This window comes from Diabrotica undecimpunctata, chromosome 9, assembly GCF_040954645.1.
Source record: "Diabrotica undecimpunctata isolate CICGRU chromosome 9, icDiaUnde3, whole genome shotgun sequence".
Taxonomy (NCBI): domain Eukaryota; kingdom Metazoa; phylum Arthropoda; class Insecta; order Coleoptera; family Chrysomelidae; genus Diabrotica; species Diabrotica undecimpunctata.
Window position 1 is genome coordinate 78027294 of NC_092811.1, and position 25559 is coordinate 78052852.

Below are 25559 nucleotides of genomic sequence, written 5' to 3' on the forward strand. Positions count from 1 at the left end.
AAAGCGGAAATGTCCTAGACGTTGGGTATTTAAAAGTTTAACATATGCGTTAAGTCGAGTTGTTTTGTTTTTGTATTCTGGCGATGTACATTTCCATAAACAAACACATTCTCGTAAACAATATATAAATTCTAATAAAAAGTCGTGGCTGAGAGTACGCATATCCATGATTAAAAACTGATCTTTTCACTTCAACAGCCGCTGAAAACTGCCGGTTTTGCTCACCAGTAGTGATACACGCGCGGTTTTAAATGACGAGCCAAGTAAAAAATAAAACAAACTGACAAGCCGCGAGCCAGGCTCGTCGGTATATAAAACCGCGGTATTGCAATGATACACTGACGAGCTTTACCGACGAGCCGCAAAACCGCAGTTTTACTCGCCTGTCGATCATGGCCTTTACAGTTTGCTTCTCAAACTCTTACTGCTACACATAAAAAATACTCACAAATAGACAAAGAAGCATACAGCATAATCTTTGGAGTAACAAATTTTTACAATTTTGTATGTGCTAGAAAATTTACTTTGGTCACTGACCATAAACCTTTAGTTCAAATCTTTGCACCCGATAAAAGCCTACAAGTGTTAAGTGCAACAAGAATGCAACATTATGCAATTTTCTTACAAGGTTTGAATTATGATATTTGTTACAAAAATACAGATTTTCATCTCAATGCTGATGCACTTTCACGTCTACCTAACTCAGAACAAAATTTTACATATGACGAACCAGATATTTCGAAATAAACTAAATTGAAAATTTGCCTACAAATATTAGAGATCTAGCTCTTCATACAAAAAATGATCATACTCTACAAAAATTACTTTTTGGGCTAAAAACAGGAAAACCTGTTGATAATTAATTTAGGTTTAATATAAATCAAGCTGAATTTTCATTACAATCTAATGTTATTATGAGAGGACAAAGAATAGTTATACCTAGTACTAAATTAAGAAGTAAAATTTTGACAGAATTACATACTGCACATTTTGACATTGTCGGAATGAAATCTTTAGCTCGTAGTTATTTCTGGTGGCCTCACATAGACCAGGATATTGGGTCACTTTGTAAAAATTGTTTAGAATGCAATAAACACAAGAACAACCCAACTAAAGATAACTCTCATATATGAGAGCCACCAAAATTTTGCTTTGAAAGAGTGCATGCTAATTACGCTGGACCTTTCAATGGAGGTTATTATTTTATATTAGTAGATTCCTTCAGTAAATGGCCTGAAATTCATTTTACAAAAAACACTACCACAAAAACTACTATTGAAATTTGCCGAAAAATTTTTGCAACTTTTGGTATTCCTGAAGTTTTTGTTACTGATAATGGTAGACAATTCGACACTCATGAATTTATAAGTTTCATGAAAGATAATGGAATTATACAAAAATTTACTGTACCCTACTATCCAGAAACTAATGGACAAGGAGAGAGATATGTCCAAACACTAAAACATTGTTTAAGAACTATGAAAAGTGAAAAAATGACAGGGAGTTCGAATTATGTATGCTTCTTGTGCAGTACCGCAGATGTGCACATAAAGTTACAGGCAAAAGTCCCTCAGAACTTATGTTAGGAAGACAAATAAGAAATAGATTAGATTTACTGAAACCTTCGTGTAGTGATAAAGTTACCTATACTGACAAAAGTCTAAGAAACTTTGGTATAGGAACTAGAGTTTCAGTGAGAGATTATTTTCACTCTAAATGGCAATTTGGCAAAATTGTACTCAGATTAGGGTTATTACATTATTTAATTCAGTTAGATGATGGCAGAACCTAAAAACGTCATGTAGATCAAATAAGGCAAATTGGGGAATATACTCTCAAAATAATCAGAATGTTACATTTTGGATACCATTCCTCACAATTTGATTGCAATGGAGGCATCCATTCCAGAGCACAGTGTCTCACCACCACCTACCGAAATGACTACCAAAGAATCGGAAATTTCAAATAATATGGAAAGTTCCAATATTTACCTGGAGCTCAAACCCGTTTTAAGGCGTTCCACTAAAGTAAGAAAACCTGCTACCAGATTGAATTTATAAGTAGGTACTTTACTTTTAGTTATCTTTTGTAAATCATGGTCAAGGGAGGAGGTGTTACGTTTATGTCTAACAAGAAGTATAAGTTGGTATGACGCTGAAGGATGGCTGTCACTCGTGGATTCATAAAAGATCACGTTTGTATACTTTTCCGAAATAAAACATTTTTACATTACATTATTACAATATTAATGAGGTTATTAATTACAATTACGTCTTTCAAATACGAAAGACACGACAAATTTTATAATTTAAATAGTGATGCTCGATTTAATTTTCAAAAGTTGAGAAAATTTTCATCTCTTCAATGGTTTTGTGATTTTGACAATGACATTACGAAATGTCGACGATCGACTTCTTTCTTTAAATATTCGAATTTTCGCTTGTATTTTAAATCTGGTTTCCTTTAATCTTTAATCTTTAATCTTTAATCTTTAAGGTTTAACTTATATTCTTAAAGAGAGGTAGATAATACAAAAATATCGTCCGTATAAACTAAGCACATTTCCCCTATAAGTCCTTTTAGTATTTTGTCCATTACTGTTTAACATGTTAAGGGTGCGTGTTTGAATCTAAATGGCATTTTCGTGTATTGATAAAGGCTATTTGTCAACACATTAAATTCATTTTTCTGGGCATCTTTTTAGGTAATTTCAGTTTGATGAAATCCGCTAGTTAGGTCAAGGGTGGATAAGTCTTAAAAGCGTCCTAGTTTGCGTAGAATATCTATTTGAATGTTTGAAATAGGATATCGGTTATCGATGTTTTCTCATTTACTTTTCTATATTCGACAACTATTCGCCATTTAATTTTTCCTGATGCATCTGGTTTTCCGGATTGGAGATGACCAGGTTGGTGGAATATATCCTAAGCTCATTACAGATTTAAATAACTATATTAAAAATTGAAAACGTTTCCCTGGAAGTTGCTGCAGAGTTTTACCAGCAATAAGGTCGTATCCTGGGGCTTTTTTGGATCGATGTTGTGTTATATAGTTTTTTTACTCCATTTTCTGTGAATCTTTTTTCAGGAAGAACTCTTCTTCAGTTTGTAGTGAGTATTATCCGTCATTTGGAGTAAAAACTTTTTTAAAGTGTGTTGCAAATGTTTCGGCTTTTTCTAGTGGACTTTTCGTTCATTTTCCTGTTTCTGTTCTTAGTGGAGGGGTTGTATAGTTTGGCCTTCGTAAGGTCCTTGTTGCCTTCCATAACGAGTAGTCAGTGGCTTGGGTTATATTTGGTTTTTAAAAGTATTAGTAAAAAGTTGCATTTTTTAAATAGTGCCATTATCAGATTTTTCAGTTCTTTTTTTGCTTTATTGAGGTCTATTTTAATCTCAGCTGATCTTGTTGTTTGTCATTATTTTCTGAGCCGTCTTTTCTCCATTAATTTTTCGGATATTATATTGGAACAGTTTTTATTCGTATGTAGGTTTGTACTCGTAGATAATGGTGTTGAGTTCTATGCTACTTCCTGTAAAACTGTGTTAGAATGTTTTACTGCATGTTTGATCTGTTTATCCGTCTTTAGAGTATTTCTTTTTGCAGCTCACGGACTTTGGAATTAGTAGGTCTAGAGCTCATATTAGATGCTTTGAATTGTAGTCTCCTTCACAAATAAACCTAGGTCCAAGTGTATCCAATCTTTTATAACTACATTTGTGGCTTGAATGTGTGCTTTATGATACTGGGTTGTCTGGTAATATTTGATGTTCTTTCTTATAATAATTGCTGTCCCAGCTTGTGCAATTTCATGTGGATGTGTTGTGCGATATATTTTATAGTTGTGAAATTTTATGAACCTTTTTTTCGTGAAGAGTGTTTGTGAAATCAGTATTATGTCTAGTTTATGATTACTTAATTATAAATACATACATTTCATTTTTGTGTTGTGTCAGGCCATTAGCATTCCATAGAGCTAATTTTACTGTATTAGTCATAGTTTATTTTTGACACAAGCGTCGTGAGTAAATTTAGCATTGTGCTCATTTGTTCCATAAGCATTTTCATCATATTCTTTACCTCCTGCATGTCATTTGTTTGAAGTGACCATTGGAATCTCTTGTTGATTGATATTTACCGTTTAAGCATATGCACATCTTTGTGGTGTATTTATATTTGTTGTAGCCACTGGTACCTGTTGGTTTCGTAGTATATTCAGTGACTCTTTCTTTCTTAAGATTAAAAATCTTGCTTCCTGCAGTTGTTTATGTAAACTGCATCCTCTGTAATTCACTGGGTGGTTATTACCACCAAGTACATATTTTACTAGATCAGATCGAATTTTTTCAGGGCAGTCAACTGTTAGGTGATTTAGAGCAAATTTTGTAGAATGTAGAATGTAGAAAATGGGGCGGCCAATAGAGCCTGATACACTGCGACCTTTGCAGATCTATTGTGTTTCCCCCTTATTTTAAAGCACTTCATCTAGCTTGGTCCTCTTAATGAGACTCAACAGCCTTGATAGTGGCCTTTTCATGTAGCCTGGTGCTTCCGGTTTTTCCTCTCCGAGTTCTAGAAACCGCATTAGTGCGAGACCTTCGCAATGGCACAGAACATGTAGAGCGGTTTCCTCTTCTTCCAGACAGAAACGACAGGCGTCCTCTTCTGTCAGGCCTATGAGACTCAAGTGTCTATTGAGTCTACAGTGCCCAGTGAGCAGACCCACTATCATTCTGACAGTCCTGCGTCTGTGCGAAAGTAAGTCTGCTGTAAATTTAGCCGAATGTCCTTTGATGAACTGTTTGGCCTGCCTCTGTCCTGGTGAGTTGTTCCACCACTCAAGAGACTTCTGTTGCACCCATTTGTGTATGGCTGCCCTTTTTATCGTATTTGCGATTCCAAAGAAGGGTTCCGGACCAACCAGTGGCGCAGATGCGCCTTCTCGGGCCAATTCATCGGCCTTCTTGTTGCCACGATGACCCTTATGTCCCGGCACCCAGGCAAGTGTCAACCTGTTTTGACTTCCCACCTGAGAGAGGACATCCAAACAGTTCCATACTAGCCATGAATCGACCTGTACCGAACTGAGAGCCTTTAGAGCCGCTTGACTATCCGAATAGATAACGATGGAGTCGTTATCTACATTTCGGCCGATTAGTTCCATAGCGCACCTGTGTATAGCAGCTAATTCGGCTTGAAATACGGTCGCGTATGTTCCTAGACATACCCGGACTTCCGTCCTTGGTTTTATGCCATATATTCCAGCCCCCGTACCTGTATCCGTTTTGGAGCCGTCCGTATACCATATTGAGTTTGCTGTTAGCGGCGGACCAGTTTCCCAGTCCTCTCTTTTTGGTATTGTAATTTGAAAATTTTTGTTAAAACTATACCTCGTAACCATTCGGTCTACAGGCATTCCTAGAACGGGGTCTGCCTTTATGTCCTGGTATAGCCTTAAGTTATCAGCTCCCTGCATCATACTTATTGGAGCTTGGCCTTGGATCAACCGATGTACTGTTGATCTGGCTTCACTCTGTAGAGCACATTTTACACACCTATTTATTTTACACACATTGTATTAACTCTCTTTTTAGTTTTGGAGCTTCGACATCAATTTTTCCATTGAGTAAATATTAAATCTTATAAATTTCTTTATTATTTTCTTGCATTTTTAAGTTCACAAAAATAGTAGTAGGGTTTTTTTGTAGTTCTGTGTCGTATATTGGTTATTTGTAGAACTATATGTCCTTGGCTCTCTATTTCTTTTTTAATTTCTTGTATATATACTGTGGAATACATATGACGAATCACTATTCTAAAGTGTTTGTCTTGCTTCTTGCGATGTATGATATTAGGTTTTTTTCTCATCAAGTGCCTTAACTATACTGTCCTATATTTTAATTGTTTGGGCTTGGAACTTTACTTGTTCTTTATCCAGTACTCTGATTAAATGTTTATCTTTGGCTATGGTGTTTAATAGTTCGTTTAACGGTTAAATACTTTTAACACCAGCAATGCATATCGGTGTGAGTTTCTCTTGTTGTTTTTTTGACTTTTCATTCTCTGCTTCTTCGTTAATTAATACATTAAATTTATTTGCTGTTGGTGTGTCATCTATTTTGCCATTAGTTATCTATTTTGGTTTCATCATTTGTTTTAGATGTGCTCGGTGATTGATACTGCGGTAATGTACTTTGGATTGAATAGGGGTATTGAGGTTGAGGTAACTGCATTGACTGGATTACAGCGAAATTTTGCTGTCCAGCCATTTTGCATTTGCATTTGTTGTGAAAAATATCCTAGTTGTTGAACTGGTAAGTTTTGATCGCCGAGGTTGATTTGGCTCGAAGTTATACATTGAGAGTATGGAAATGGATATGGATACTGATTATATCCATTAGACATGTTGATTTAAATATTAATATTAGTATTAGGTGTTACCTTTGATTTCTGGATTCCAAGTAAACTCACAGTACATTTTTGATACAATCGCCCGCACTAATACTAGTATATTTTATGTTTTTTATTATTTAATTTGTTAAAAAAAAATTAAAAAATTTGACTTAAAATATAAGTATCTGTTTCGTATCGCAACAGCAGATTTATTTTTATTAATTAAAATCCATTAGGGCATAATTAGGTTTTAATGGAAAATTGATAACAGTAATTATTTAGTACAAATAAATGTTTTACATATATCCGATCTCGATCAAATTTGGACGACTACTAAGCAGCTAAGTTAAAAACGTATAAAACTGTAATAAGACTAATAGTTACGTATGCCTCAGAAATCTGGACTATGACAAAAACTGAGCGATCAATGCTACAAGTATGAGAAAGAACAATACTTCAAAGAATATTTGGCGAAAAAATAATAAACATTCAGTAAACACGAAGAATAAAACAAACAGTTATCAGGATTATATAAAGATTCTAATGTAAATGTAGTAGTAAGAGCACAAAGATTTAGATGGCTAGGACATGCCCAAAGAATGACCCAGGTTAAAATGCCAAAAATCTTGTTAAGGGCTACAATAGGTGGTAAAATGAGAGAAGGAAGATCTATGATCAGATGGAGGCATGTTACAATTAATGAATAATGCTGAAGTTGTCGTCAAATTCAATTTCAATTGTTAAAAATATTTCCCAAAATGTTTTAAAATAGATAGTCTAGTTAGGCCCGGGACTGATATTTTTTCTGTAGGCCTTTTAAGTTGCCCTGTTTTTTTTTTATTTTTACCTGCTACTGCTAACGTAGATATTGAGAATATGAGGTTGAGATTCCCCTCTGAGAATATTTTTTATGGTTCTTTCTACTATTCCTATATTTAGGATGTTTCTTAGGATTTGATTTGGGGCAGTTGGGGTGATTCCGAAAATTGGATATTTTGTTAAATTCATCGTTAACAAGTAATCAGGCAAGAAGTTATGTGATAATTTTTTATCTGATTTTTATTCGTTGGTCAAGTGTTTTTAGTAATTCCCTTTCCATAACTGATTCGTGTTCTGTATTTTCTTTGCCTTTGCGTCCATATCTTTAATCACATTTTTTATGTTTTTTTTGTATTTGTTCTTAACTCTGTTTGTTCTGTCAAAAGTGGCTTAAAGCTGAAGGTCTACATAGAAATCTTCCTTTTTCTTCTCGTTACCTCTGTGTGTAGGAGCGTAAATGTTTATTTCTACTATATTATAGTATCCTGCCTAAAATCTCGTTTATAAAATCATTTATGATGTTCCTTTCTAATCCAGTAAAAAACATTTCCTTCTTGTGCAGCAGAAGTACGTTAAGAAAGCATTGTGATCAATAGTATTGCAACGCTTTCCTCATGTCTATTGTTTGTGTTGCCAGAGTATATCATTAGCTGCCGGTCTCCTATTCGGACTAATATTGCACTTAATCCTATAATTTCAATGTCGTATTTATTCATTTTTGGGTTAACCAGTTCTACTTTACTTGTTTTATATAATAAACCTACATTTCATGTTGCAATAAATTTTATATCTCTTGTGTTTTTTTCTGCACCTGCATTTTTTTTATCCGTCTTTTGTTTTTCTTTTATTTCTGTTTGTTTCATTTCATTCTCTATGGCCGTTATATTTTGAATATCAGTTTACATTCTATTATTACATATTACTTTTTTTTATTACCTAATGAAATATTTTCCAGTTAGTTGCTGTCTCTATTCCATTTTTTTACGTTATCATTTTGCCAAACTTTTTTTAAATTTTTTTTTGCTTTTCGTATTTATTTATTCGCTAATATTTGTCTGATGTTGCCCAGTATATGTAATTCTTCTTTTATTAACAATTTCCATTAATATTCTGTGTATTTTATGTGTTAAAGTTTATGTTCATTCTTTTCTTTTATTTTTATTTTACTATTATTTATTTGTTTCTTCATTTCGATCATTCTTCATATCAACCGAGCATGTTTTGTTTCCTACCTTTTTCGCCTTATCTATCTTTACATCTACATTTATTTCGTTTTTTTTTTTAATTTCTCATTGTTTTCTTAGGAGTATTTTTATGGTCAGAGTCGACCATTTTTTGACCGTTTTATATTTCCATTTTTTACTATTTTGGTTCTCTTTTTATTGTATCAATTTCCCCTTTTGAATTTACTTTGCTATACTCTCGTGCTTCTTTTACTTCTGTAACCTCTGTACTTGCGTTTTGTGTTTCTCTTGTTAATTCCTGTATCATATTCACTAACAAATTACACTTTTTTAACAAGAATTTAAACGGGGATCTTGCTATTTTCTTACTTTTTCTAAACACTGTATCTTTTTTCTCTATTTCTCTTCTTGCGATCCTCAGGCGTATAATCATCTGATCTAGTCAATAAGCCGACAGGAACACTGTCTCCACTGTACGCGTCAGAAACTAATGACCTTCTCAAAGTAATACTTTTGAGTTTAAAATTATAATTCGTTTTATTGCTGACATCTGATGAAATTAAATTAAATAACTTACATTTCTCCAAGCCGACCCTGTCTCTTTTGTCACACTCTGATGGTCGAATGTGCTCTATTAGACAAGGTGCAAAGGTCGGGTTCGTTCGGAAACATATTTCCATGATTTTTTTTGCATAATCACTTTAATGAGATATCCCAAAACAACGTTCAAAAGGTCGTCTTGATAACAGTTTAAACAATTTTTTTAATCAAATTGTAACAATCAAGTTTTTCGGCCCGGGCCATTTTTTTTTAAACTTTTTGGATTATTTTAAACAAAATAGGTTTAAAATAGTTTGTTCGTAAACTTAATCGTATTCGAGATATAAATAATTTAAAACTGAGGAAAACGCGAAATTACGGCTCAGACTTTTGTATGACTTTTCAAGGCTCAAAAACGCAAGTTTAAAACATTATTTTTGAATATACCATGGACGTAGATTTAGGTTCAAACCTTGTTCTCTCATTTCCCAAAAAAGTATTTTGAACCTATTTTATTTTAAAATCGGACTGCGGCGTGTATAAGAGAAACAAGATGCAGATCACAATACATGCCATACACGCTTCATTATCAATGGTTTAATAGTTATTTATGCACCAAGAGAGTAACTAAAATAATTACGCCCGGAGAGCAACATAATCCAGCTAAAGAGCCTCTGACCCGAGGGATGGATGTTCGGTTACACCATTGGTACATACAAAATATGCATATATATATATATATATATATATATATATATATATATATATATATATATATATATATATATATATATATATATATATATATTTTGTAGATGCAATAAAATAAAAAAGTCTTAATTTTAGTTGTGAAGTGAAAAATAAAATCTTGTATGTATCTCTGGTGTTACCAGATAATTACGCTCATTGAGCAACATCCATCCCTCGGCCTAGAGGACCTCTGGCTGAATTATGTTGCTCTCCGAGCATAATCATATTGATAACACCCTTTGTGCGTAAATAACTCTTAAACCATTGTTTTTTAATTATTAATGAAGCACGTAAAGCAGAGCAGGCGCTCAGTTGTGCAACAAGAACTTAAACCAGCAAAAATGTGTGCCCCAGATCTTGTTTCTCTCTCTTATACACACCACAGTCCGAGCGCCTGTCATATCATAAGCGCTTCATTAACGATAAAAAACAATATTTTAAAATGAAATAGGTCCAAAATACTTTTAGGGAAATTGTAAAACAAGGTTTGAACTTGAATTTAGGTCCTTGACGAATTTTAAAATAATGTTTTTTACTTGTGCTTTTGAGAGTTGAAAATTATAATTTTGCGTTTTTTTCCGTTTTAAATTATTTATAACTCGAAATCGATCAAGTTCACAGAAAAACTACAGGAGACATGTTTTGTTTAAAATGATCCAAAAAATTAAAAAAAAATTGTCGGTGCCAAAAAAATTGATTGTAGCAATTAAAAAAAAATTGTTTAATAAAAGAATTTGAACAACTTTTCACCTGGGCGACCTCTTGAACCTTATTTTGGGGTATCCCTTGATTGTGTAAAAAATATCATGGGAATATTTTTAAAAACGCACCCGAGCGTTTCTTCTTGTCTATATCTGTTATTATGGCTTTTCGGATCGAGTTTTTAACTATTGTTTTGAATCAGTCTCGATCCAACCTTTATTGGAGACGGTCGCATAAATAAATTTGTAAACAAAAATATTTAGTAAACAGTTTTTGTTTGAAAGTATTTCGTTAATTAGTAATTAGTAAAATTAATTATAAGTGTTCTATAAAAATGAAAAAAAAAAATGACACAAGTAATCTTTCCTTAAACACCGGCAAATAAATTCATAGGCGTCCTATAAACAATTTTCATAATGTATAAAACATTTAATTGTGATACAGAATAAACGACAATGTGCAAACCGTAAAGGACATAGAGAATCCGTTCCTGAAATCAAATAAAATAAGCATATCTCCGATAAGCAAATCAACCTTAAAAGAAAATACCACTACCTTGTAATAAGTAACATACAACAACCGTCAAGAAATACAACCTCGTCTAGCGAATCACAAAGCAATGATAACTGCACAACAAACACTATCCTGCCTCAAGAGACAGTGTCGACTGACAATCAACACGAACCACCGGGTAAACACTTTTGTTTCTAATCGAAATTCTTCTTCATTTTATCAACCGTCACAACTATATAACATTAATATACAAGATAGCCATGAAAATCAAGAGCAAGAATATAAAACCGCAAAAGAGCAAGAAATTACAGTCCCAAAGACGATAAACAACTAAAGCAAACAGTAATAAGCGATTACTGGCACAAAGCACCTACAGCGACGTCTAATATATTTGATAGCTTAGATGAAGTATCTAATGAGACCAACTAAACCGGATCTGGTGAAGATAAAAAAAATATTCAACCCCCACCCATATTTGTTAAAGATGTAGGTAATATACGACCTCTTAGATATTTGTTAGAAATAATATCCCCACTTTGATACTCCATCAAATATCGTTATAATGACCAAGTAAAAATCCAGGCGACAACCCCTGAACATTACCAAAACGTAACCAAAGCACTCAATGAGAAAAACACCCACCATTATACCTACCAAACACAGGAAGAAAGAACATTTTGACTGGTGATTCGTCTTCTTCTTCTTCTTTAGGTACCGTCTCCTCTAAGGAGGTTGGTAATCATCACAGCTATTTTCACTTTTAAGATTGCAGCTCTGAACAAGTCGACGGAACTGCAATTATACCACTTTCTCAGATTGTTGAGCCAGGAGATGCGTCTTCTTCCAATACTTCGTTTTCCCTGTATTTTTCCCTGCATTATGGTTTGTAGCAACACATATTTATCCCCTCTCATAACGTGGCCGAGATATTGTAACTTTCTTATGTTAATCGTATTCAAGATTTCCATTTCCTTTGTCATCTTTCTGAGGACCTCAACATTTGTTATTCGGTCTACCCAACTTATTTTTAATATTCTTCGGTAGGTCCACATCTCGAATGCTTCAAGTCGATCGCTCACCTCTTTCTTTAAGGTCCAGACCTCCACCCCATACAGCAGCACCAAAAACACATATGAACGTAATATTCTTATTTTGAGTTGCAAACTAAGGTCTCTACTGCATAATATTTTTCTCATCTTATTAAATGTTGCTCTAGCTTGTCCAATTCTCATTTTTATTTCTTCTGTATACTCGTTATTTTCATTAATAATTGTACCAAGATATCTGTATTTTTTACTTTTTCTATTGGAACCCCTCTTATGTTTAAAATGTCTTTTTGTTTTGTTTTGGAAATTGTCATAAATTTTGTTTTATTCGTAATATGCGCCAAACAGCAGATAAAGATGCTTTAAAACATTAGTTAGAAAAATCAGACACGAAGTAACCAATAAAGCTAATATACATAAGAATGGATCCAAAACAGCGCTTCCACTTTTTTATGTAGAACTTAAAACTAAGTCGAATAATAAAGACATATATGAAATAAGAGTACTCCAAAACATAATTTTATCCTTTGAACAACCACATCCCAAGCGTCAGGTACCCAAATGTACCAGTTGTCAACGCTCCGGACACACACAAAATTCTGCCACCTGAATACAAGATGCGTAAATTGTGCAAGTAATCACCATACTTTAAATTGTCCACACAAGGAACGCAGCAATATAGTGTGTACTTTGTATGGGAAACCATCCGGCTAACTACAAGGGCTGCAGTGTATACAAACAAATACAAAAATAAAATTCGCCCAACTTAGGAAGAAACCAGAGGCCCTTAGAACAGGTACCAAGGAAACTAGCAATCAAACAGTTATCTTTGGTGTTTCTTACGCTCAAAACACTCCAGGAAATAGTCAAACGACTGAAATCACAAACCAACAAAGTAATGTCGGTTCAATCCATTTAATTACAATTGCCAACCTTGAAAACCTGATGGCAAAACTAATGAAGAGAATGGACACTATGATTAATCTCCTTACCACTATGATTTCCAAAATGCACTAATGCAACACAGGCTTAAAATAGCCATCTGGAACTCAAATGGCCTAACGCAGCATATCCAAGAAATCAAAATTTTCTCGACGAGAAGAAAATTGATGTTATGCTCATATCAGAAGCTCATCTAACAGACAAAAATTATATTAAAATTTCAAAATACATTGTTCACTACACAAAAAATCCAAATGACAAAGCACGCGGTGGCACAGCTATCATTATCAAATCAAATATAAAACATCATGAGTTAAATAAATTCGTCAGACCATTATCCCATTCTAATTGACCTAGACTCCAAATTCATACTCAGAAGTAAGCCTCCAGTCCTAACCAATAACCAAACAAACTGGAACATATTTCGAAGTGCACTTACAGAACAAATATTAATGAACGTGGCACTTAAAACAGAAAGATAAATTGAAAACGCTGCGCGCTGTATATACTAATGTTACATAAGATAAAAAATTATAATATCAGATAAATCAGAACAGAACTCCTTAAAAAGAAAAATAGAAGGAAAAATATTGCAGCAAACAAAATATTTTATATCAATATTCGGTGAAAAAAGCAAAATCGAATTTATTTGATCGAAAAAATATGAAATTATAAAAAATTTAATTCAAAAAATATGTAATAATCGGTTTTTGTTCCAATTATTTTTATATAGAGAAGTCAACTTCTAGAGAAAAGAGCAAACATTAATAAAAACTATTATTTTTACAATAAACTTACTTCTTGGTCAATAAAAACCTTCAAATCATCCAAATTTGGCATCGATATACTATTTTTGCGTCTCATTGGAGGTCTAATTGTATCTCTTTGTATCGTGTCATCAGTGTTTTCTTTGTCTAAGTTGTCATTTCTACTTTTCGAATCCATTTCTGAGTCAATTAAATTAAGGTTTTCTGAAGATGGGGCATCCAACACTATTTTTGGTATCTCTTGTGGAACCTTGTTGTACTTTGAAGCACTTCTAAATTTTTTTCGATCCATTATTTACAACGGTTAAAACTAAAACGAAAAAATCCATCGGCGAATTTGTTAATGAGTTTCAATATTATTATTAGGTAATAAAATATCTAAAGCACATTTCGACAGAATATTAATGACAAATAATGAGAAAATAATATATTGCTACAAAAAAAACCACACACAATAATATTTAAATAAAAACTTAATAGCATATTACGCAAGAAATTATATAATTAAAAATACCCTTTCAAGCTACATCACAGAACGTTTTCGGACTACAAAACCCATTATCAGTGTAATATTACTAGGTATACAAGCCGCTAAATCTCTGGATAAAAACCCTTGGAAAGTTACAAAATTTTTTTTGTGTTACATTATTGTTAAAAATATTTTGTGATGTTAACGTATTTAACCCCCAAACCTACTCCTAGTGGTAGCGATTCCACTAGCTTAATATTCAAGCTAGCAGAATAAAAAAAAATACTTATGGAATAACACAGTGTTCTGCTAGGATTTTACGAATTTATTATCAGCCTAGTAATTATTCACCCCTCAACTACTCCTTATTTTTAAACGTTCCCGTTAGCTTAATAATAGAGCCAGTGGAACAAAAAAATACTTTTTTACCTATACCCAACTGACAATAAATTTAATATCGACAAAAAATTAAAATATAAATATCTCTAAATTTTTGAAATGCTGCTAATATAATTTTATTTTACTACGCAAATAATCTAAACTAGCTGTTCTTAAAGTTTGTTTAGTAGAAAATGGTTGACTTCAATTAGTGTGGTCGTAAATATTATTAAATTTATCTGACTTGGCCATTGTTAAGAACTTGTACTTCAGGTAAACCATTGTTACCTGAAACCGGGCCCTTTATACTATTATCGGTTAACCCAGGATGTTTATAGTCGATACTAATTGAAGTCAACCATTTACTGCTAAACAAACTTTACCAACCTGTAATTTTCGTCTCATTAGAATATTCTTAAAATATTTATGTCCTAAAATATTTTCCAAGTCATATACCTAAATTCTTTATACTATACAACGAATCTAAACAGTATGTTTTGACCAATCTTTAAGAGCTTTCTTATTTGCATTATATTAAAATATTTAATACCTAAACTATTTTCCAAATTTTCAGGTACCTACTAAATACAAATCTTTTTACAGTAGGTGTGTAATGCGTCTTGATCTGCCTTTAGAATTAGCTAATTAATTTAATAGACGTAATAGGGTTATTGCAATTTGAATATTTCTTATCTGGTAATTATTCTGTAAAATATAACAATTTTATTGTATTTACTAAAATTCAACTTGATTTCAGTTATTTTATATTTATAAAAGGGACTCACGATTCGATTTAGCTTAGCCATGTACTCACGATTAGAATTCTAGTGTTACAAACATGCTTTGTAACATTTATTTGGCCCATGTAACGGTTGCATCTCGAAAACGCATCGAGAACCTTCGCGATGTATCGAGTGCGAGAGAGAACAACCCGTGACGTAGGCGAATTAGAGGTGGGTTACTCAGAATCATAGTAACTTTGGTATATATATGTAACGATGTTATGAGAGGAGTTTAGTTAATAAGAGATAATCGTGCTGTAAATGTATAAATAAATATATTTATATAAGTTAGAACCGCTCGTTTTATTTAAAAACGCTACAGTAGCAATTTTTTTAACATAGTTAAAATTTATAATTTTTGTAATAAAGTATTTTTATATTTCCAATATTTAAACATGTAAGAAAATATATTAGTTAGTACAGAGTAACATTTCAGAATGCTTTTCAATTAGGGTAGTTAAGAAAAAAATGAATAGTCTGGCAAAAATATAGTAAAACTCTAGTAGAGCACTTTTATATTTCTAAATTAATTTTGCATTCAGCTATAATAGAAGCCACAGTTAGAATGCAGTGTTGGTCTTACGGCGCGCAGCGATGCCGCTCATGTCGGTACAAGTGTAGGTATGTGGTAGTTTGGCGATAGACTGAGAAACCAAGACCGTACGTGCTTTGTTTCAAAAATCTTAATTTAACTGGGTTAAATAAGAGTATTAATAAAAAAACAAATTAATTCAATAAAAAATGCCTGTATACATAAAATATCTAATACCTCGTAAATACTTATATACATTTATACAAAAAAATGCAAGTAGTTTACCCTATACGACACGATAAACATATATATTATCGTTAAATAATACTAAAATGCATATCTAAATCGTCCTCATGCTCTAAATTATCTCCTATGTTAATTATCACCGGATCATTTATTCTAAATCATCTCCTATGTTAATTATCACCGGATCATTTATTCTAAATCATCTCCTATGTTAATTATCACCTGATCATTATTTTTCTACATATTGTCCACCAACATTTTTTCTTCTACTTTCTTGACGTGGTTCACATATTTATTTCACTGCTCTTTAGATACGCGTTGATAAGCTACTTTTATCAACCGTTCTACCGTTTTTTTCTTTAAAATCGACGTTGTTTGAAGCGACATACCTTTTCAATTGACTCCACACTATCTTAATCGGGTTCAGCTCGCAATGGTAAGGTGGCAGTCTCAAAATCTTAACGCCATATTTTTTCGCAATTGTTTCAATTTTGTACTTGTCGTACTCATGTCTAAATGTAGCCGCAGTATCCAGTAATTCACTTTTTAGGTAATCTTCCTCGAAGAAAATGTTCTTTTCGATTAGCCAATCCTTGATTTGCCTTTTGTTTCACAATTTTTTCGGGAAATCAAATTTTCGGAAGTAGTATGAGACTTTATCCAAAACGACAACGTTTTCTTTGTCTTTCGGCAAGTTTGAAACTAACGTCTTTTTAAACCATTCTTCATATAGATCTCCGTCCATTTCGTCATGGTAATCAGCGGTTCCCTTCTTGGCCAAGCTTAATTAAGCCCATGCCACAAAACCAGATTCGCTTCTAGCATGAAGAAGAACAAACCGAGAACTTCTTTGCTTTAGAGCTTTCAGTCCAGTAGGGAGCCCTTTTATGAATGCATCTCTTGATTGTTGTGTCCCTCCATTTATTTTTGACTGAAGCTCCAAAAGTCATCGGTATAAATAAGGTTTACATTATCCTTCTTCCTCAATGTTTTTATTGGTCTGAGCTACTTGTGTCTCCAGGATATGATATCTTTCTTTTCATCATTATCGAATCTCGACCTCTTTTACCATATTCAAAACGCATGTCATTTAGTAGCCTAAAAAATGTGGCTGTTGAAAAAGCTGCCAGTTTCAGTTCGCTTTCAGTAATAGTCAAATTGTCACCATTTTTTAAGTTCAGATTCAGTTTTAATTTAGTTCAATACATTTAACACCACACGTTTTACTTGCACACTAAAAGTCATACCCTGTTTTAAATTCGCGACAGATACTGGCAATGGCTCCATTATGTAGGTACTTTCATCCTCTTGGGAAAATGAAATAGAACTGAGCTTTAATAGTTTTTGCCATGTTTTTGACATGTTTGCTTTGCGTGGACAATGGGGATTAAAACTGATTCGCTTCTCCTAATGACTTTATAATGATCATTAGTTTCCAAAGAATGTGTTTACAATAAAAGCTATCGAGAATTGGTAAATATAGATAAGCTATTGACAATATAGTATATATATATATATATATATATATATATATATATATATATATATATATATTGTGACAATTAGGGTTTATAGAAAATAATTTATAAGTTATATACTACATAATATTAGATATTTGGTTGTTTTAAATAAGTTATATACTAGAGAATTTAATAAAAATATATTTATGTGAGGGCATTTTTAATAAATTAGCATATAATAATTGTAAAAAGTTGTATTTTAGTAATTATAATGTGGTAGATATATGTAAGTGAGCCATGTGACTAGGCAACACACTATACAGTGAGTGATAGACAGATATTTATACTCTGAAGTGACGTTTAAGAATATTTACGAATATAAAGTGGGTTATAATAATATATTGTTTGAAATGTGTATTTTATTAAATTAGAATGTTAAGTTACTAATTTAATTATATATTCTGATCTGAAAAGCCTAAATGTAAACAAAATTATTAATAGAAAAGAATGGAATTCTCTGGATCTCCGGAGATAGCCATGTTTGCGAAATGGTTTGTTCCAGAAAATTCAGACAAGTATTTGATAGAACAAATTGGAACATGATCTATTACCAGATGGTTCTGGAATATCGAAAAGATATAAATACCCGTGATTTGGATTCAAGATGGCAGTTTTTAAGTTTTTAGTCAGAAGTCAAGCAGTTTATTATGAAAGTTAGTTAGAGTCAGTGAATCAAGTACAAATAGTCCAATAGTTTAATATAGTGAGTTAAATGAAGATTAAAAATTATGCATATAATTTAATGCACATTTATAATTATACACAAATAATTATTGAAGATAAAAAAAAGGTATATTGGAAGAAATTAAATTATATTATGGTTGGAGATTAGTATAAATCAACTTATAATAATTGGATATTGGTATATTGAAAAGAAGAATAAATATAAATGCTGTTTGCTGGTTTGGTTGGTGGTGTATAAATGCTGGTGAAGAAAACTATATCTTAAATTGGTAGAAGCTGATAATTGGAAAAAGAAATTTCACAAAAACAAGGATAACCGAAGTACGAAGACTTTCAGTGGGGATTAGAATATATATAGTGGAAAACAGTTCATTTAGGCATTCAGTGAAAGAAAGGTACAAAATTTTGTTAATATAATTTAGTTAGTGTCATAACAATTTCAATTTTGAAGATAGTTTGTTTAAATTTTAGATTGTCTATAGAATTTAATTAGTTTTATAAGAATATTAGTTTAAAGATAGTTTATTTTAAATTTACATTGACTAGGTTAGATATATATGTGTGTTTCATAATAGTTATAATAAAGATAATTTAAAAAAGTACTTACAAGCTAATTCTTTGAGAACCGCGATAAAAACCCTATATATTATATTATTAAAAATACTCATTGCTCATCATTCAAACAAAAAACACATCATAACAATTTGGCACCCAACGCGGTGGCTCTCTATTTAAAAGAATTAGTTTGGGAAGATAAGTGCTCTCATATAATTAAATTAATTTTCATTAGAAAGAAAAAATTATAGATTTTATTTTTAATTATATTTGAACAAGTAAAGTCTCAAAATGTCTCAAGGAAAGAAAGGTACAAGAAGCAAAAAGAATGAAGAAGATGTGGAAGTAGAAACACAACCTATACGAGAGGAGAGTTTAGTTCAAGTTCCACAAGATACTGCAGAAATGAATCCAGAAAGAGAGGAAAATGTCAATATGGCAGCTTTGATGTCATTAATGATGCAGATGAACAAGACAATGGAAGAGAATACGAAAAAAATGGAAGAGAATTCAAAAGAAGTCAAAGAAGACATAAAAAAAATAGAACAGAAAATGGAAGAGAATGCGAAAAAAATGGAAGAGAATTCAAAAGAAGTCAAAGAGGACATGAAAAAAATGGAACAGAAATTGGAAGAGAATTATAGAAAATTAGAAAAGAAAATAGAAGATAATAATAATAAAATTGTAAAACAAATGGAAAAACAAATGGATAAAAAACTTGAAGCTGCAGAGAAAAAAGTTGCAAATGAAATAAAAAGTATACGGAATGACTACAAGAAAAGGATAGACAATGAGAGGACAGAAGTAAAGAGGATTATTCAAGATAATAAAATAGATATAGAACAGAAAATAGAGTTACAGAAATGTAACTTAGAAGAAAAAATTAACGAAGACAGGAGAAACACAGAAGAAAAATTAGACGATATACAACAAAATATCCAAATAAATAGTAATCAAATAAGAAATGTGGAACAGAGAATAGATGATATTTCACAAATGAGAGACATAGGGAGACCTTACTTAAATTTAACAAATGAGACTGGGATTAAATTCTCTGGTAATATAAAAAATTTGCATCCTAGAGTATACATAAATAGTTTAAAACATAAATTAAGATTTGTGAATAATATTAATGATATTAAAGATTATATTAGAGTGACATTAAATGACAATGCAGCAACTTGGTTTGCTAGTATTGAAAATGATTTAGATAACTTTCAAACATTTGAAAATAAATTTTTAAATTATTATTGGGGTGAATTAGAGCAAGCAAAGTTTAGAGAAATTCTATATTTTGGAAAGTATAATCAAAATTTAAAATCAAATATGGTAGATTATGCATTGAAATTGATAACAGTTGCAAAATATTTAGAACCACCACTTAGAGAGGATGAAACAGTCTTAAATGTATCTAGACATTTTGATGCTGATGTTGTCCAAACAGTAACTGTACAAAATATTCAAACAATAGATAGTTTTATTAATTTTATTCAAAGAATACAAAGAGGCAATATGACAAGTAATACTAACAACAGAAAAAACAATAATAACTTTCAATATAAAAAAAATGATAATCAACAATATAGACAATCATATAACAATAATACTAGGTATGGTAATAATTTACAAAATTTTAATAATAATAACAGTAATCAAATTAGACAAAATTGTAATAACAATACTAGTTATAATAGACAACATTTTAATAACAGTACTAATAATAATAGACAAGATTTTAACAATAGAAGAAATACAGAGCGACCTAACTATAACAGACAGGTAAATTGTGTTCGAAGGAATAGAAGCTGCGAAGACAGGGAACGAAATAGTACAAGGCAAGAAAATGTGAGTAGAAGTCATAGTAGGGAAAGACATAGGACATCAGATCCAAGTGGTCAGATACAATCTGACAATTCTAATAATCAAAATTTTGTGCAGTAAACTTTCTGAATTACAAGTTAGGCCATTGCTATTATGAAAAACCTTCTGAATTTATTTCTTTAGATGAGGATAAAATTATTGACTCTATTAATTTAATTTATATAAATGCTTTGGCCAAAAATAAAATGATTAAAATTATGATAGATACTGGTTCAGAAAGTACTTTAGTCTCGGAGAATTTTATTTTTAATACATTAAAACTATCAGATATAATAAAGATTCCAAAAATTAAAATTGTTGGTGCAAATAATAAGAAGTTGGGTGAAATTGATAAACTAGCCAATTTTAAAATTAATATTCTTAATAAAGAAATTAATATGCAAGGATTTATTGTCAAGGATTTATGTGTTGATATATTAATGGGAAATGATGAATTGGAAAAGAAGAAAGTAAAGATAGATTTTGAAGAAAAAATGGTAACTTTGGAAGGGCAAATAATTAAATTTATGCAGAAAGATGAGGTAGAAGAAGGAATAAGAGTTGATAGGATATTATTAAAAGAAAATAATGATGTTTATGAAGAAGAAATGTATTTTGATGATAGGGAAATGTCCCAAAAGAATGTAAAGAATAATTATTGTAGTGAATATTTAAGGAATGGAAATTTTAAGCAGATGGATGCCTACGAGGCGGAGTGCGTAAAATTGGAAGCAAGGAATAATGAGTACATAATGAAGAATAATTTTATTTGTAAAGAAAAAGATATGATAAAAGTTTTAAATTGCCCTGAAGAATATAAATCAATAGTCATTTCCATATTGCAGCAACACAAGGGACTTGTCAATAAAGAAAATAGAATTGCACAAAATTATATCCATAATATAAAAGTTAAAGAAGAAAAAGATTTTAAAACAAAATCATACCCAATACCATATAAATACAGAGAAGAAGTAAACAAAACAATTAATAATATGTTAGAAGATGGAATCATTGAGAAAGCAGACACACGTTTTATAAATCCCATAGTAGTAGTACGAAAAAGATCAGGTGAAATCAGGTTATGTTTGGATGCAAGGAATATTAACAAGATTACTGAAAAGCAATTTGAAGCACCAATGAGTATAGATGGAATATTAGGAAGAATTACAGGAATGTCATTTTTCACTAAAATTGATTTACAGCATAGTTTCTGGTTAATACCTCTAGAAAGAAAAAGTAGACAGTATACAGGATTTCAGATAGATGGAGTAGTATATCAATTCAAAGTAGTACCATTTGGACTTCAATCATCTTGCAGTGCTCTATGTAGATGTCTTCATGATATTTTGGATCAATATGAACATTTTGTAATTCACTACATTGATGATATATTAATTTTTTCTAAAACGGCTGAAGATCATGAGAAACACCTAAAAATTATAATAAATAGATTAGACAAAGTTGGACTAAAAATAAATCAAGAAAAATGTACATTTTTTCAAAAAGAAGTCATATATCTAGGTTATAAACTTAACACTAAGGGAATCGAAATGGATCCAGAACGGACACAAGTCATTCAGGAATATAAAACACCACACAATTTAAGAACTTTAAGAGGATTTATTGGAATAATTAATTATTATACAAGGATGATACCAGATCTAAGTATAAAAGAAATTCCATTACTTGAACTACTGAGAAAAGGTGTAAAATGGAGATGGGATCAGAGAAGAGAACTAGCATTCCAAGAAATTAAAAACATTTTTCTGTCAAATTTGAAAATATACTATCCTGACTACACACAGCCATTCATATTAAGAACAGATGCATCAATAGAGAGATTATCAGGGGTATTATTACAAATACATGATGGGGTCGAATACCCAATACAATTCATTTCAAGAATTACAAAGCCACATGAAAAGGGTTACTCAGTTTCAGAATTAGAACTAGCAAGTATAATACACTGTGTCACAAAATTAAGATTTTATTTGTTGGGTAATGAATTTACAATAGAAACAGATCACCAAGCTTTAACGTCTATATTAAATAACAAATATGGAAACAGTAGAATACATCGGTGGAGTCTAATACTTAGTGAATACTGCTTTGAAATCAAATACATTTCTGGAAAATCCAATATAGTGGCAGATGCTTTATCAAGGTTAGAAAATACATCACAAAAAGGGCAGCGAACAATAAAAATTGGATTAAATCAATTAGTAGACAGTACTGGATTATATTCTAGAGAAGAAATTATAAGAGATCAGATCAATTTGAGTGAAAAACAAAAAGTCCTTAAGAAAGATGGAGTTTATTATAAAATAATAAATGGCATAGAAGTATATGTAATAACTAGAACTTTAGCAAAGAAAATATTGAAAAATTTACATAACAATTATATGCATATTGGTTCAAGAAAGCTATGGATGCTATTTAGGGACAATTATTTTGCAAAGAATGACATAAGTATAGCAAAAGAAATTACTAACCAATGCCCAATATGTCAACTAAACAAAGAAAAGAATTTCAAAAACCAGAACACATATTAATGTAATGTTGTATATGAAAAACTAAATACAGTTTCCATGGATTTTATTTCAAATTTAGTTCTCAGTCCAACAGGAAAAAAGCATATACTAGTGATAGTTGATTTATATACAAAATTTATTAAACTATATCCCTGCTCTAGAACAAATGTTAAAACATTAAAATTATATATTAATCAATTTTTCGAAGAAATAGGACCATTTAGAAATTGCATAATAGATAATGCTACATATTTTAACAACCAAAAATTTCGGACATTTTGTGAGAAAAAGGGAATCAACATTCATTTTACAAGTATCAGACATCCTCAGGCAAATCCTGCAGAAAGATATATTAAAGAAGTTATAAAATATTTAAGGATACTGTGCCAAAATCAACACGAAACTTGGCAGCAACATATACCACAAGTAGAGTATTTTTTAAATAATACACATAATTTGAATACAGAGGAAGTACCAGAATATTTAATGTTTGGCCATATAGGAAACAGAAAGTGGATTAGTGAATATAATCAGGATATGTTAGAACAAGTAATGCAGAAAGTGAATAACCGAATTAGGAGGAAAGCTGAAAAATATATCAGAAGACAAAATCGAAATATAAAAAAACCAATCACATTTCAAAAAGGAGACCAAGTGTTAATTCGTTCACTTAGAAAAAGTAATGTTAAAGAAAATCGTTGTAAGAAATTACAACCAATGCTTGAAGGTCCACATACAATTGAAAATCAGAATGGACTAAATAGTTATGTGTTAATAGATGCAGAGAACAGACTAAGAGGCATATTTCATATCAACGACATTTTTCAATATCATGAAGAGATTGAATAACATTTTCTATACCTTTAACACAAATATAATAACACTAATAACTTACTGATATATCCATTTTATTCAATAGACTTGATTTGTTAAATGGTAGATGGTAGATTTCATTATTTTGAATCAATTTGACATCATACTTGTTGAATTTTGTATATATGGAAATTAATTTGTACCCTAAAAATCATAATTTGGGGTTAGACACAAAATTGATACTATAATTGCTATAAAAATGTCTTTCTAATATAATAAAGTAAAAAAAAAAAACTTACCAATTTATATTGATGAAAGTTATTTTGAATGGAAATAATTCCTAGATTTTGTCTATAAACAAACAGAACACCATATCGATTATATTTTAATTAAGGTTATATTTTATTCTCTGATATCGCATCCATTGCCCCATTTGACATGACAGTTTGACCATAGAATAGCCGAACTGTGCTCCGTTGTTCTCTGCTTTGATATAGACAGCGAACAGGGATGTATTTAACACATTTTAAATAAAAAAAAAAATTGATTTATTAAATTTAATAAAGTATGAGAAAATTAATATTTAAAAAAATAATAGGTAAATTATTTATTTTAAATATTATTTTTGGGGTATTGTGACAATTAGGGTTTATAGAAAATAATTTATAAGTTATATACTACATAATATTAGATATTTGGTTGTTTTAAATAAGTTATATACTAGAGAATTTAATAAAAATATATTTATGTGAGGGCATTTTTAATAAATTAGCATATAATAATTGTAAAAAGTTGTATTTTAGTAATTATAATGTGGTAGATATATGTAAGTGAGCCATGTGACTAGGCAACACACTATACAGTGAGTGATAGACAGATATTTATACTCTGAAGTGACGTTTAAGAATATTTACGAATATAAAGTGGGTTATAATAATATATTGTTTGAAATGTGTATTTTATTAAATTAGAATGTTAAGTTACTAATTTAATTATATATTCTGATCTGAAAAGCCTAAATGTAAACAAAATTATTAATAGAAAAGAATGGAATTCTCTGGATCTCCGGAGATGGCCATGTTTGCGAAATGGTTTGTTCCAGAAAATTCAGACAAGTATTTGATAGAACAAATTGGAACATGATCTATTACCAGATGGTTCTGGAATATCGAAAAGATATAAATACCCGTGATTTGGATTCAAGATGGCAGTTTTTAAGTTTTTAGTCAGAAGTCAAGCAGTTTATTATGAAAGTTAGTTAGAGTCAGTGAATCAAGTACAAATAGTCCAATAGTTTAATATAGTGAGTTAAATGAAGATTAAAAATTATGCATATAATTTAATGCACATTTATAATTATACACAAATAATTATTGAAGATAAAAAAAAGGTATATTGGAAGAAATTAAATTATATTATGGTTGGAGATTAGTATAAATCAACTTATAATAATTGGATATTGGTATATTGAAAAGAAGAATAAATATAAATGCTGTTTGCTGGTTTGGTTGGTGGTGTATAAATGCTGGTGAAGAA

The 25559-nt window shown here is 31.0% G+C and overlaps 1 protein-coding gene across 5 annotated transcripts in view; it reads right to left on the reverse strand.

The window, feature by feature from the left end:
- The window catches only part of LOC140450169 (myogenesis-regulating glycosidase), a 194935-nt gene that overhangs the window by 88024 nt on the left and 81352 nt on the right, over positions 1-25559 (reverse strand). For 4 of the 5 annotated variants that reach the window (XM_072543620.1, XM_072543621.1, XM_072543622.1 and 1 more), the window contains exon 2: positions 13685-13963. The exons of the other annotated variant lie outside the window; for it this stretch is intronic. In XM_072543620.1, coding sequence (XP_072399721.1) covers positions 13685-13945 — 261 coding nt within the window. In that variant the 5' untranslated portion in view covers positions 13946-13963. The remainder of the gene's footprint in view (positions 1-13684; positions 13964-25559) is intronic. 5 annotated transcript variants of the gene reach the window in all.